Source organism: Cetorhinus maximus, chromosome 29 (assembly GCF_964194155.1).
Source record: "Cetorhinus maximus chromosome 29, sCetMax3.hap1.1, whole genome shotgun sequence".
Classification (NCBI taxonomy): Eukaryota; Metazoa; Chordata; class Chondrichthyes; order Lamniformes; family Cetorhinidae; genus Cetorhinus; species Cetorhinus maximus.
This window is the reverse complement of record NC_135907.1, coordinates 25,981,551-25,996,690: the sequence shown is the minus strand read 5'-3', so window position 1 is coordinate 25,996,690 and position 15,140 is coordinate 25,981,551. Positions and strand designations below refer to the sequence as shown.

The following is a 15,140-nucleotide window of genomic DNA, read 5'->3' as shown; positions in this document are numbered from 1 at the left end:
CCCACTCACTTAACCTGCCTCTGTCCCTTTGCAGACTCTTGATCTTCACAACTTACTTTCCTACCTATCTTTGTGTCATCAGCAAATTTAGTAACCATACATTCGGTCCCTTCATCCAAGTCATTGATACAAATTGTAAATAGTTGAGTCCCCAGCACTGATCCCTGTGGCACTCCACTCATCACAACTTGCCAACCTGAAAATGACCCATTTATGCCTGCGCTCTGTTTCCTGTTAGCTAACCGATCCTTTATCCACACTAATATGTTACCCCCTACACCATGAGCTCTTCTTTTGCATAGTAACCTTTGATGTGGCATCTTGTTAAATGCCTTCTGGAAATCTAAGTACAGCACATCCACAGGTTCTCCTTCATCCACGTTGTTTGTTACTTCCTCAAAGAGCTCTAATAAATTAGTCAAACATGATTTCCCTTTCACAAAACAATGCTGATTCTGCCTGATTGTATTGAGATTTTCTAAGTACCCTGCTAAAGCCTCCTTAATAACAGATTCCAGCAATTTCCCTATGACAGATGTTAAACGAACTGGTTTTCTATCTCCCTCCGTTCCTGATCAGAGGAGTTACGTTCACTATTTTCTAGTCTGACGGGGCCTTTAAAGAATCTAGGGAATTTTGTAAAATTAAACCAATGCATTTATTATCTCAGCTGTCACTTCTTTTAAAATCCTAGGATGAAGTCCGTCAGGGTGTGGGATAAGCGTCAGGATATTTGGGATAAATATTACAAATCCTGGAACTCCCTAACAGCAATGTGGGTGTACCTACACCACCTGGCTCAAGAAGGCAGCTCACCACCACCTTCTCCATTAGTATGGACAATAAATGCTGGCCCAGCCAGCAGCGCCTACATATCATGAATGAATAATATTTTTAAAACACCGATCACAATATGTTGTTGGAACATAACTAGAACGAAAAACCTCCAATGAGATGTCTTATCAGCAGGTCTGATCCCCATTTCAAGTAAGTCAGGGATAAACTGGCACTCTCATTTCCAGCAGGCAGTAAGGTACAGCTATAAACATTCATGGTGCTGTAGTGGGGGCGCTCATCTGAGACTAAGGCTAATGTACATTCAAGTAGAATGCAGAAAGAATGCTACATGTACCTGGAGGCCTGGTGCATCTGGCCTGGGATGCTTATTAAAAAAGGAACTTGCATTTCAATTTCAAAAGGAATGTGCCTTTCACAATCTCTGGATGTCCCAAAACATTTTGAGGTGATGAAGCACTTGTGAAGTGTACTTACTGTTGTAATGTTGAAACAGTATAGAGAGTATTTCACTCATCTGGGAAGGGGCCTTTTCCCTAACATTAATATACTTTTCAGCGATGAACACAAAATTCACTTAAACACTTTGAAGTGGACTGATATTGAGGTATTGGTTCAAGTGAAGAACACACCTTCACCCACACAAGGAGCAGAATTTTCCCAAATTTCCACTGAGTGTGGTGATGGGCGGGTAAAACAGTGTGCTGCCCACTGGCAACACTGGCAGGTTTTCATGCCCTATCGCCCCAAACCCGCCTCATTATTTATGCACTCGCCGGAAACAGGCCATTTCTATGGCGGGTTCCTCATTCGCCCACCTGCTATCACCCTGTTGCTGCATGACACCGGGCACCATGTTTAAAGGCCAGCCACAGGCACAGTGCTCATTGCTTCCAGCTCACCACTGCTGCCCGGGAGACATGGCCCTCAAAGGCAAGAAGACTGCAGCCCCCCAGTTTAATGACGGGTCCCTTGAGCAACTGCTGGATACCATGGAGACCCGCCTGGATGTCTTGTACCCCCGCTCTGGCTGTAGGATGGGCAGCAACCTGACCAATCCGGCTTGGGAGGCAGTTGCACCAGTGGTCAGTGCCAACACCCTTCAGAAGCCACCCAGTGCAGCAAGATGATGAATGATCTCCTCCATTCCCCCAGGGTAAGTCACTCTTCTCATCGCTCTCGACTCACACACTCACAAACCCCGCACACATCCACAGGGCCCTCACTCACTGCCAGTGCAAGGGACATCACCATTCACCCTCTCACACACATCGCCATTGTCCTCATCCTGTCCATGGCACCACTCACCACCCGCATAGGCCAGGCACATTTATCATCAGGCCCAGCAGCTTACACTCTCTCCCTCTCTATCCATGCAGGACAAGCTGGCTCACAACAAGAGGGAGAGGTCGCAGGCTGGTGGCGGAATGTCTGAAATCCAGGTCCTCACGGACTTTGGAAACAGAGCCATCCAGCTGGCCGGCGATGACCGGGACCGGTCCTGTGCTGACGGTGAGGTCGGCGCTGCTCTACCAAGTGAGGATCCAGCAGTGAAACACCCATCAGATAACCACACTGTGAGTGATGTGTCCTCACTCACAGGCCACTGCCAGGCACTAGTTATCCTCCTTTGCTTCCGCAGGCACATCTGCCAAACAACCAACAGAGTCCATAACCCGGGGCCTCCACTCAAGCCCTGAAGAAACCACTGAAGAGGAATCTGAAGGCACCCTCCTCGAAGTTCCGTCACAGCGCTCACCCTCACCCCCTAGCAGCGCAGGGACACACACCTTGGCGGGACCAAGCTTGAGGGTAACCCCGGGGTCACATCGCACTGTATGATCCACTGCAGGCAGCTGCAGGGACTTCCCAGGTCCCCGGCACTTGAAGGACTGTTGAAGGCCAGAAATGTGCTGAGTCTGAGTCAGATGAGGAGCCTCTGGACTCGATCATAGCTCAGTTGCTGGAGCTGTAAAGACAAGCTCAGGAACATCAGGAAGGGGTGTCCGCTGCACCCCTCAGATTGCAAAGCAGGATGGAGGAGTCCGTCCATCTTCAATCTGAGGTGACAGGCAGCTCGATCTCACTCCAGCTAACTCTGCTCCTCATGGAGTCAGCCACGGGTCCTCAGACACCCAAAGGGAGGAGGATCAGCAGGTGCACTCTCCAGACCCATCCATCCAGGTGACTCCGGGAGTGTCCGGCCCATACAAATCCCCTCTTCCTGTGACCCCAGCAGCTCCAGCTCCACAGACCAAAGAGGGGGCCACTGCCCGACACAGGACCCTGAAAGCAGGCCAGGGCCCTCCAAGTCTCAGCCCTCCAGAGGACGTCATAGAGTCAGAGAGTCATAGAGGTCGACAGCACAGGGAAAGGCCCTTCGGCCCATCGAGTCTGCACTGGTTAAACAAGTACTTAAATATCCTACTCCCATTTTCCAGCACTAGGCCCATAGCCTTGTATGCCATGGCATCGCAAGTGCACATCCAAATACTTCTTAATGTTATGAGGGTTTCTGCCTCTACCACCCTTTCAGGCAGAGAGTTCCAGATTCCCATCATCCTCTGGGTGAAAAAATTCTTCCTCACACCCCCTCTAAACCTCCTGCCCCTTACCTTAAATCTATGCCCCCTGGTTATTGATCCCTCCACCAAGGGGAAAAGTTCCTTCCTGTCTACTCTATCTATGCCCCTCATAATTTTATACACCTCAGTCATGTCCCCCCTCAATCTCCTCTGCTCCAGGGAAAATAACCCCAGTCTATCCAATCTCTCTGCACAACTAAAACTCTCCAGCCCAGGCAACATCCTGGTAAATCTCCTCTGCACTCTCTCTAGTGCAATCACATCCTTCCTATAATGCGGATTCCAGAACTGTGCACAATAGTCTAGCTGTGGCCTAACCAGTGTTTTATACAGTTCCAGCATAACCTCCCTGCTCTTATATTCCATGCCTCGGCTAATAAAGTCAAGTATCCCATATGTCTTCTTAACCATATCTACCTGTCCCACCACCTTAAGGGACCGGTAGACATGTACACCAAGGTCCCTCTGATCCTCGGAACCTCCCAGGGTCCTACCATTCATCGTGTATTCCCGTGCCTTGTTTGTCCTTCCCAAGTACATCACCTCACACTTATCCGGATTAAATTCCATTTGCCACTGATCAGCCCGTCTATATCCTCCTGTAATCTAAGGCTATCCTCCTCACTATTTACCACCCCACCAATTTTCGTGCCATCCGCGAACTTACTGATCAACTCTCCTACATTCAAGTCTAAATTGTTTATATAGACCACAAACAGCAAGGGACCCAATACCGATCCCTGTGGAACCCCACTGGACACAGGCATCCAGTCACAAAAACACTCCTCAACCATCACCCTCTGCTTCCTGCCACTCAGCCAATTCTGGATCCAATTTGCCAAATTGCCTTGGATCCCATGGGCTCTTACCTTCATTATTAGTCTCCCATGTGGGACCTTATCAAAAGCCTTGCTGAAGTCTAAGTAGACTACGTCAAATACATTGCCCTCATCTACACACCTGGACACCTCTTCAAAAAATTCAATCAAATTGGTCAGACACGACCTCCCCTTAACAAAACCATGCTGACTGTCCTTGATTAATCCCTGCCTCTCCAAGGGTAAATTAATTCTGTCCCTCAGACTTGTTTCCAATAGTTTCCCCACCACTGAGGTTAGACTGACTGGCCTGTAGTTCCCTGGTTTATCCCTTCCTCCCTTCTTGAATAACGGTACCACATTGATTGTCCTCCAGTCCTCTGGCACCTCTCCTGTGGCCAGAGAGATATTGAAAATTATTGCCAATGCCCCTGCCGTCTCCTCCCTTGCCTCACTCAACAGCCTGGGATACATTTCATCCAGGCCTGGAGATTTATCTACTTTTAAGCCTGCCAGACCACTTAGAACCTCCTCCCTTTCTATGCTAATTTCTTTAATTATATCGCAGTCCTCCTGCCTGATTTCCATACCCACGTCGTCCCTCTCACTTGTGAACACCGACACAAAGTATTCATTTAGAACCCTACCTACGTCTTCCGGCTCCACACACAAATTATCACTATGATCCTTAATGGGCCCTACTCTTACCCTAGTTATCCTCTTACTCTTAATGTACTTGTAAAATAGCTTTGTATTTTCCTTTATTTTACCTGCCAATGTTTTTTCATGCTCCCTTTTTGTCCTCCTAATTTCCTTTTTAAGTTCCCCCCTACACATTCTATACTCCTCTAGGTCTTCTGCTGTTTTGAGCTCTCAGTATCTGCCATAAGTCTCCCTTTTTCTCTTTATCCGATCCACTATATCCCTCGATATCCAGGGTTCCCTGGATTTTTTGTTCCCACCCTTTATCTTTACTGGAATATGTTGGCCCTGTACTCTCCCTATTTCCTTCTTGAATGAGTCCCACTGCTCTGACACAGATTTACCTAAAAGTAGCTGCTCCCAGTCCACTCTGGCCAAATCATATCTGATCTTATTAAAATCGGCCTTCCCCCAATTTAGAACTCTGATTTCTGGCCCATCCTTACCCTTTTCCATAACAACCTTGAATCTAACGGAGTTATGATCACTATCTGCAAAATGCTCCCCCACTGATACCTCTACCACTTGCCCAGCTTCATTCCCTAAAAATTAAGTCCAGGACCACCCCCCTCTCTTGTAGAGCCTTCTACATACTGGCTTAAAAAGCTCTCCTGGATGCATTTTAAGAATTCTGCTCCCTCTAAACCTATCACACTGTGACCAACCAAGTTAATGTTGGGGAAGTTGAAATTCCCCACTATTACTACCCTATTATTTTTACACTTCTCTGAAATTTGCCTACATATCTGCTCTTCTATTTCTCTCTGACTGTTTGGGGGCCTATAATACACTCCCAGCAATGTGATTGCTCCTTTTTTGTTTTTCAGTTCTACCCATATGGCTTCATTTGAGGAGCCTTCTAAGATGTCATCTCTCCTTACTGCTGTAATTGATTCCTTGATCAATATTGTGATACCTCTTCCTCTTTTACCTCCTTCCCTGTCTCTCCTGAAGACTCCAAATCCTGGAATACTGAGCTTCCAATCCTGCCCCTCTCTCGACCACGGGCAGAATCTTATGGCTGGTGTGCGGGTGGCAGAGTCCGCACGCCAGTGCTTAAAATGTCGCGTGCTAATGTTGCGCGAGCGTCCCGATGTCAGCGCGCAGCATCGCGATATTTCGGTGGGCGGGCGCGCTATGCAGCGGGACGCATACCCGGCATTAATTAAAAGCCTTGTTAAGGCCCTTAACTCTCCAATCAACCAGGATTTTGAGGGGCCCGTGTGAACTTCGGGTCAGCGCACGGGCCCAACGGGCAGGCGGGTAAGTGATTTGTTTACAAACCTCATCCATTGGTGGGATGAGGTTTGATCTCGGGTTTAAAAACTTTTAATAAGGTGTTTCTGTTCTTCACTAACATGTCCCATCTCATGTTAATGAGTTTTTTATTTTTCAGCGATCTCCCTGAGGCAGCACTTTGCCTCAGGGAGATGTGCACGTGTGGAACAGCGCACTCTGGTAGTGGGGGGATTCCCCCACCCCCAGCCTGCACAGGAAGCACATAGCACTTCCCGCCGGATCTCATGCTGGACAGGCCTTCATTGGCCTGTCCACTTAAAATGGCGGCGGGGCCCATTTTAAAATGGCGGTGGGGCCCGTTTCGGCAGCAGCGATCGGCTGCCCACCTGCCCATCAAGGGCAAAATTCTGCCCCATGTCTCTGTGACAGCAATGACATCATACTTCCATGTGTTAATTTGTTCCCTCAACTCATCTGCCTTATTTGTCAGATTCCTTGCATTAAAATAAATACCATCCAATCTTCCCAAGCTCCCTTGTGCCTTAACTGGCCGATAATTTCTAGGCCTTCCAGACTCACTTGCTCTCTCTTCCAATTTTGACTGTGCATCTCCCCCTGCTGAACCTCCTCTCAGAATTCCACCCCCCTGCTAAGTTAGTTTAAACCCTCCCCAACAGCACTAGCAAACCTCCCCACAAGGATGCTGGTCCCATTCCGGTTCAGATGCAACCCCTCCGCCTTGTACAGGTCCCACCGCCCCCACCAGAAACAGTCCCAATGTCTCAGAAATCTAAAGCCCTCCCTCCTGCACCATCTCTCCAGCCACGCATTCATCAGGACTAACCTCCTATTTCTATACTCACTAGCGCATGGCACCGGAAGTAATCCAGAGATTACTACCTTTGAGGTCCTGTTTTTTAATATGTTTCCTAGCTCCTTAAATTCTGCTTGCAGGACCTCATCCCTCTTTCTACCTCTGTCGTTGGTACCAATATGTACCACAATCTCTGTCTGTTTGCCCTCTCCCTTTAGAATGCCCTGCAGCTGTTCAATGACATCCTTGACCCTGGCACCAGGGAGGCAATTAACCATCCTGGAGTCACATCTACGGCCGCAGAAATACCTGTCTGTTCCCTTTACTATTGAGTCTCCTACCACTATTGCTCTTCCCCTCTTTTTCCTATCCCCTGTGCAGCTGAGCCACTCACAGTGGCATGAGCGTGGCTGCACTCCCCAGAGGAACCGTCACTCACCGTTTTCCAACACAGAGAAACGGTTCTCGAGCGAGATGCACGCTGGGATTTCCTGACTACCTGCCTGACACCTTTCGTCTGACTGATGGTCACCCATTCCCTCTCTGTCTGCACTTCCGTAAGCTGTGGGGTGACCATGTCTAAAAACGTGCTATCCACGAAACTCTCAGCCTCGTGGATGCACCTCAGTGTCTCCAGCTGCTGCTCAAGCTCTGAAACTCAGAACTACGGCTGGTGGCACTTCCTGTACACGTGGTCAGTCAGAGCGCAACGAGCTTCTAGGACTTCCCACATGTCGCAGGTGGTACATAACACGGGACTGAGCTGCCCTGCCATGCCTCTAGTTGAAAAAAAACCCTTACTTTAAATTAAATACAGTAAAAAAAAAGTTAAATTATTTATGTACTTTAAATAAAAACTAGAATCTTTACCTTTCCTTAGCTTAATCTATTTTACACTGGAGAAAAACTGGAGGAAAAGACTGGGGACAAACACTTACCCACTACTCACCAATCAGCTCTCACCTTTGTGCTGACGTCACTTTTTAAAGCTTCCCCACAATCGTGCAGGTTTTGATCTCTTACGTCTGCCAAGGTCATCACAGACAGGGCGTCGCAGTCAGCAGGCTGCCCCCACCTCCACTGTGTCCGGGGAACACCAAGACGTAGCAGCAGGGTTAGGAAAGTTAAGGAGAATTAGTTGCACAGCCTGGGCACGGGTGTTAATCACTTGTACATACTGTTCACTATTGTCAATAAACTCCCAAGAATGTCTCCCTGCCTATGGCTCCTTGTTCTGATGAGCAGTGTCCTTGTCACTCAGATGTGAAACCTTTCTGCACAAGATAAAGGCAGGAGTCTCAGTCCAGGGCCTCTTCCCTGTGTCTGTGCGGCCTTCAGACCACAGTGATGGTCCAGCCTCACACTCCCTGGACACATTCCTGATGCCTGCACCTCGGCGGTGCTGGTCATTGCTGCCAGAGTTTAGTGAGCAGGCGTCACAGAATTCTCTCATTCTCTCTGTGTGTTCTCAGCACCTTTAAGAAGGGGCCGGTCCCCATCTCTTCAGCATCTGTGACCAGTGACACTGTGCTCCAGATCCTGAAGGGCTCAGGTGCTGTTGGTGGACAAAGCATCAGATGCTTCCAAATCTTCATGGTTGAGTCTCTGTGATATGACCCTGATCACGGAGCATAAGCTCAGCCAGACAGGAGTCCGACGTTCTCAGAGGCTGTGTGAAGGTTTATGGAGTGTCCTTAATGTATGTTGGCATCATCCTCCTGCAAGCGACTATTGAGGCCTCTTCTGTGTCTCCATGACAGGAGCATTCTCACAAAGGGTATTCACACTGCCATAAGCCAAACTGGAGTCAAACATTCGCAAATACGATATGAGGATCAATGGGGACACCTCACTGCATGTCATCATCATCATCGTTCACAAATATGGCAGCTATGAGGGTCTCCCGAGGGTGCCTGCCTCGTCTGGCCAATGCGAGGGCCTCATCCCCGTCATCGTCACCTCCAAGGACCCCCTCACCCTCATCCCCATCGGCATCCTCCTCATCGGAGGAAATGTGCAGCTCCTCCATCTCCCCCTCAGCCAGCTCCTCTCCCCGGTGCAGCGCCAGGTTGTAAAGGACACAGCAGATGACAAAGATGCAGGACACCCTCTGCAGACTGTATTGCAGGGCTCCACCAGACCGGTCCAGGCACCGGAACCTCATCTTCAGCATCCCGATGATCTGCTCCACCAAGTTGTGAGCTGCAGCCTCGCTCTGCTGCAGTCTGAGGCCCCCACATGGGTGTCATCAGCCACGGCCTCTGTGGGTAGCCCTTGTCTCCGAGGAGCCAACCCTGGGGGGTTGTGAACCCTGGAAGACTCCAGGGATCTGTGACTGACTAAGGATGTAGGTGTCGTGCACACTCCCTGGGAACCGTGCGCACACCTGCAGGATGCATTTCTGGTGGTCACACATTCAGCGAGTGGAAGCCCTTGTGGTTGATGTAGTCACCGTGTGTTGCGATGGAGACCTGAGCACCATGAGTACAGTCAATCGCACCCTGCACCTGTGGGAAACCTGAGGTCTGGGCAAATCCAATCGCTCTTGCAACCTGACTGTCCTGGTTCAGGGCTCAATACGGCCGAGTCCCTAGAGGATATAAAAAGTGCAGAGGGAACTTAAAAAGGAAATTAGGAAAGCTAAGGGAGAGCATGAGAAAGTATTGGTGGGTAGAATAAAGGAAAACTCAAAGGGGTTTTTTAAATATATAAAGAGCAAGAGAATAACTAGGGAAAGAGTCGGGCCAATTAGGGACCATAGAGATAATGTGTGTGTGGACCTGGAAGATGTGGGCCCAGTCCTCAATGAATACTTTGCGTTGGTCTTCACAATGGAAAAGGACGACACAGGTATAGACATCAGGGTGGAGGACTGTGAAATATTAGAGGAAATTAACATAGAGAGAGAGGAGGTACTAGCGGGTTTAGTAGCCTTAAAAGTGGATAAATCTGCAGGCCCAGATGAGATGTATCCCAGGTTGTTGAGGGAGGCAAGGGAAGAGATATCAGGGGCCCTGGCAGTAATTTTCAAATCCTCTCTGGCCACAGGTGAGGTGCCAGAGGACTGGAGGACAGCTAACGTTGTCCCATCATTAAAAAAGGGAGGAAGGGATAGAACAGGAAATTACAGGCCAGTCAGTCTAACCTCGGTGGTGGGGAAGTTACTAGAAAGAATTCTGAGGGACAGAATATATCTACACTTGGAGAGACATGGATTAATCAGGGATAGTCAGCTTGGATTTGTTAAGGGAAAGTCGTGTTTGACAAATTTGATCAAATTTTTTGAGGCGGTGACCAGGAGTGTTGATGAGGGTAATGCATTTGATGTGGTCTACATGGACTTTAGCAAGGCTTTTGATAAGGTCCCTCATGGCAGACTGGTCAAGAAAGTAAGAGCCCATGTGATCCAAGGCAAAGTGGCACATTGGATCCAAAATTGGCTGAGAGGCAGGAAGCAGAGGGTGATGGTAGAGGGATGTTTCTGAGACTGGAAGTCTGTTTCCAGTGGGGTTCCACAGGGCTCAGTGCTGGGACCCTTGCTGTACATAAATGATTTGGACTTAAATGTAGGGGGTATGATAAAAAAGTTCGCAGATAACACAAAAATTGGTGGGGTGGTAAATAATGAGGAGGATAGCCGTAAACTGCAGGAGGATACCAATGGACTGGTCAGGTGGGCAGAGCAGTGGCAAATGGAATTTAACCCAGAAAAGCATGAGGTAATGCACTATGGGAGGGCTAACAAGGCAAGGGATTACACTATGAATGGTAGGACCCTGGAAAGATCAGAGGGACCTTGGTGTGCATATCCACAGGTCCCTGAAGGTAGCAGGGCAGGTAGATAGAGTGGTTAAAGAAGCATATAGGAAACTTGCCTTTATTAGCCGAGGCATAGAATATAAGAGCAGGGAGGTTATGCTGGAACTGTATAAAACGCTGGTTAGGTCACAACTGGAGTACTGTGTGCAGTTCTGGTCACCACATTATAGGAAGGATGTGATTGCACTGGAGAGAGTGCAGAGGAGATTTACCAGGATGCTGCCTGGGCTGGAGGGTCTGAGCTATGAGGAAAGATTGGATAGACTGGGATAAAAGCAAAAAAACTGCGAATGCTGGAAATCTGAAACAAAAACAAAAAATGCTGGAAAAACTCAGCAGGTCTGACAGTGTCTGTGGAGAGAGAGACAGAGTTAATGTTTCAAGTCTGTATGACTCTGAAGAGCAAGCTCTGAAATGAGCCCTGAAGAAGAGTCACACGGACTCGAAATGTTAACTCTGTCTCTCTCTCCACAGACACTGTCAGACCTGCTGAGTTTTTCCAGCATTTTCTGCTTTTGTTTGGATAGGCTGGGGTTGTTTTCCTTGGAGCAGTGAAGGTTGAGAGGGGACCTGATGGAGGTGTATAAGATAATGAGGGGCATAGATAGGGTGGATAGGAAGGCACTTTTTCCATTAATAGAGGGGCCAATAACCAGGGGGCATAGATTTAAGGTAAGAGGTAGAAGGTTAAGAGGGGAGTTGAGGAGAAATTTCTTCACCCAGAGGGTGGTGGGAATCTGGAACTCGCTGCCTGAAAGGGTGGTTGAGTCAGACACTCTCGTAACATTTAAGGAGTATTTAGATATTTACTTGCGTTGCCATAACCTCCAGGGCTATGGGCCAAGTACTGGGAAATGGGATTAGTGTAGTCAGATCTTTGTTGACCGGCACGGACACGATGGGCTGAATGGCCTCCTTCTGTGCTGTAAACCTCTATGAGAAATGCATAAAGTGTGTGCCTGTGCAAAGATGCCATCCGTGACCTCATGGATGCATTTATGGGTGGAGGCTTGAGAGATCTCACGGAGGTTGCCTGTGGAGCCCTGAAAGGAGCCACTGGCATAGAAATTGAGCATCGCAGTCACTTTCACAGCCACTGGCAGTGGATGCCCTCCATGTCCCCGTAGCACCAAACCCTGCTGCAACTGACTGATGTGAGCAACCAGATCTCTAGACATTCGCAGTCTTTGATGACACTGGTTCTCAGTCATCTGCAGGAATGAAAGGCGGTGTCTATAGACCCTGGGCGCCGCTTGATGCCAGACTGTGACAGCTCGCTGTCACTCCTGGGCGGCATGTGCAGGTGCCCCAGCTGCCCCTTCTTCCTGAGGTTGCTGCTCCTGCCTCTGCACAGCCAGGAGCCTCAGTTACTCTCTCCTCCGAGCTCTGTAGGGCATCAGGCACACAGCTAGTTCACCAGGCTCCATGATCCTGATGTACTCCTCCAGCAGGGTGAAGGAGAGAGACACGTGGTTACCATGGATGTACTAAGAACCTGTCCTGGTTAAGTGTGATGGCCCCTTAATGTTTCATGGATAGTGCTGACCACACTTGGATGGTCAGAGATTAGTGCGCTGCACAGCTGCCCTGTTAGCTTAACCATGGGGGAGACTTGTCCAAACCAGGATGGTGACATTGCGAGAGGGTGTAAGAGCCTCCAGCAGTGCCTGCTCCATGGTCAGCTTGAGAGAGGAGATTGTACAATGAGTGCAGTCCAAGTGCTCTGCAGCCCACTACAAGTGCTGATCAGTTTGCAGTCCGTGCTGGTGGTGGGGTGGGGCGAGGGTAGGGGGTGTGGGAGCTCTGGAGAACTTGGTGGCATTTTGATGCCTCTACTTTGCCTGAGTGGGCAGATAAGCTAGGAGCCCGATCCCAATCATATCAATGTGGCTGTGCCTGAACTGTCTCAGTTTCAGAGAAATGGTCACTTTTTGCAGGTTTCCTGAATGCGTCGCCCGCTTCCCTCGCCCGCTTCCCTCGCCCGCTTCCCCCGCCCGCTTCCCCCGCCCGCTTCCCTCGCCCGCTTCCCTCGCCCGCTTCCCTCGCCCGCTTCCCTCGCCCACTTCCCTCGCCCACTTCCCTCGCCCACCCTGTCCACCCCCCACTATCCCGAATGCTTGTGCGCTATATTCAACAGCAAGGGTGCATTTTCCCACTGCTCCCTCTCACCCTCAAAAGTCGTCTCAGAGACAGGGCGGCACTTACCCCCAACCCCCCAGCACCCTGATACCTGCAAAGCAACAGGTGACCCTGGGGAACGCTGCAGGACGTTGCTGTTCACTCACCTCCCATTCAGCCAAAGTGAAGGCACCGAGTGCACGTGGCCCCTGTGCTGTTGTGAAACCCGTCAGTGTGCTTCCCGCCAACATGGGCGGATGATCCAGCGGGAGTGCAAGAGCCTGGCCCCATTGGCCTGATATTGATTTGCTGATGTAAAACAACGAGATTCCCGACCACTGATGGTGGGAAACACGACCTGCATCGGCCAGCTCAGCAAACAATCGCCCCCACCCATCGCGCCATAGTGTCCGCTCACACTGCCAATCACACCCGCTGCCAGCGGGCACAGAACATTCTGCCCCATGTCCTCACCTTTACTCGGTCATTGGGATGGTTGAACAAGCCTATACGACGGATTGTAATCAGAATTGGATCTGTAGAGTCATCCAGCATGTTATGGGTGCAAATCGGAGGCAATGAGTGGCGCTGAAAAAGAGGAAGAAGAAATATAAAACTAAAGAATTTCACTCCAGAGTACATCTTCATCTCTGTCAAATCTGCCAAATGTAAAATACAAGACAGAAACTTTTCAGGAACAGGAGAGGCCATTCAGCCCCTTAATTCTGTTTTGCTTTTTTATTGGATCATGGTTGATCTGTACCTCAATTCCATGTACTCACTTTTGATCCATGTCCTAGATGTTACAAGGGACAGAGTGATGGAGCATTCGGGCAATATGAACTGATCAGAGAGCCAGCATAGATTTGTAAAGGTTAAGCCATGTCTAATGAACAGTATTAATTTCCTGTGAAGATAACTGATGTGGTAGATAAGGGGTTTTCTGTAGATTTTAATTAGAATTCCCTCCAGATGGCATTTAACAAGTTCCACAAAAAGATACTGTTAGGAAAAATGAGAACTATTAAAATTCCAGGCAATACACGGATAGGGGATTGGTTAGCTTATAGGAGACATGGTAGAATATTCCAATTGGTGGGATGTGATTAGTAGTGTCCCTCAAGAGGTACTGGGCCTCAGCTTTTCACAATATTTATCAATGACTTAGTTGAAGAAATAGAGAGCTCTATATCCCAGGTTACTGGTGATGCTAAAATAAAATCGGACTGCACATGCTGGAAGTCTGAAATAAAAACAGAAAATGCTGGAAAAACTCAGGAGATCTGGTGGCATCTATGAAGAGAGAAACGGAATTAATGTTTCAACTCCAATATTGCTCTTCTTCAGAACGCGAAGAATCATATTTGTCCTGGAAATGTGTTTCTCTCTCTCCACAGATGCTGCCAGACCTGCTGAGTTTTTCCAGCAGGTTTCCCTTTTCTTTTATTACTGATGACACTAAGTTAAGTAGCAGAGTAAACCGTATAGATGGGAATAAAAACTTTCAAAGAGACTTGATAAATGAAATGAATGAGTAAAACTATGACAAATGGAGTTCAATGTGGGAAAATGTGTGGTTCTCCACTTTGAACTGAAGAAATTTATATCAGGCTATTTTCTAAATGATGAAAAGCTAGGGACTGTGGTAGAGCAGAGAGATTTAGGGGCCATGTACAGAAATTACTATTAGCTAGTGGACTGAACATAAGAACATAAGAAATGGGAGCAAGAGAAGGCCATTTGGCCCCTCAAGTCTGCCCCACCATTGAATAAGATCATGGCTGATCTACCCCAGGCCTCAACTCCTCTTTCGTGCCAACTCCTCGTAGCCCTCAACTCCCCGATATTTCAAAAATCTATTTACCTCCTCTTTGAATACTAATACACAACTCTCTGAGGTAGAGAATTGCAAACATTCATAACAAGAAATTCCTCCGACTCTGAGTATTAAATGAGTGTCCCCTTATTCTGTAACTATGTCCCCGAGTTTGAGATTCCCCCACTAGTGGAAATACCTTCTCAACATCTAGCCTGTCAAGCCCCCTCAGAATCTTGTACATTTCAATAAGATCACCCCTCATTCTTACAAACTCAATGAATAAAGGCCTAACCTGTTTAGCTGTTCTTGATAAGTCAACCCCTTCATCCCAGGAACCTGCCTAGTGAATCTCTTTTGAACTGCCTCCAATGCCAGTATATCCTTTCTTAAATACAGGGACCAAAACTGTACACAGTACTCCAGGTGCGGCC

The 15,140-nt window shown here is 48.5% G+C and overlaps 1 protein-coding gene across 2 annotated transcripts in view; it reads right to left on the bottom strand.

Moving 5' to 3' along the window:
- LOC144669475 (glycogen [starch] synthase, muscle-like) overlaps positions 1–15,140 on the bottom strand; it is a 158,712-nt gene that overhangs the window by 32,882 nt on the left and 110,690 nt on the right. For both annotated transcript variants that reach the window (XM_078531948.1, XM_078531949.1), the window contains exon 11: positions 13,365–13,478. In XM_078531948.1, coding sequence (XP_078388074.1) covers positions 13,365–13,478 — 114 coding nt within the window. The remainder of the gene's footprint in view (positions 1–13,364; positions 13,479–15,140) is intronic.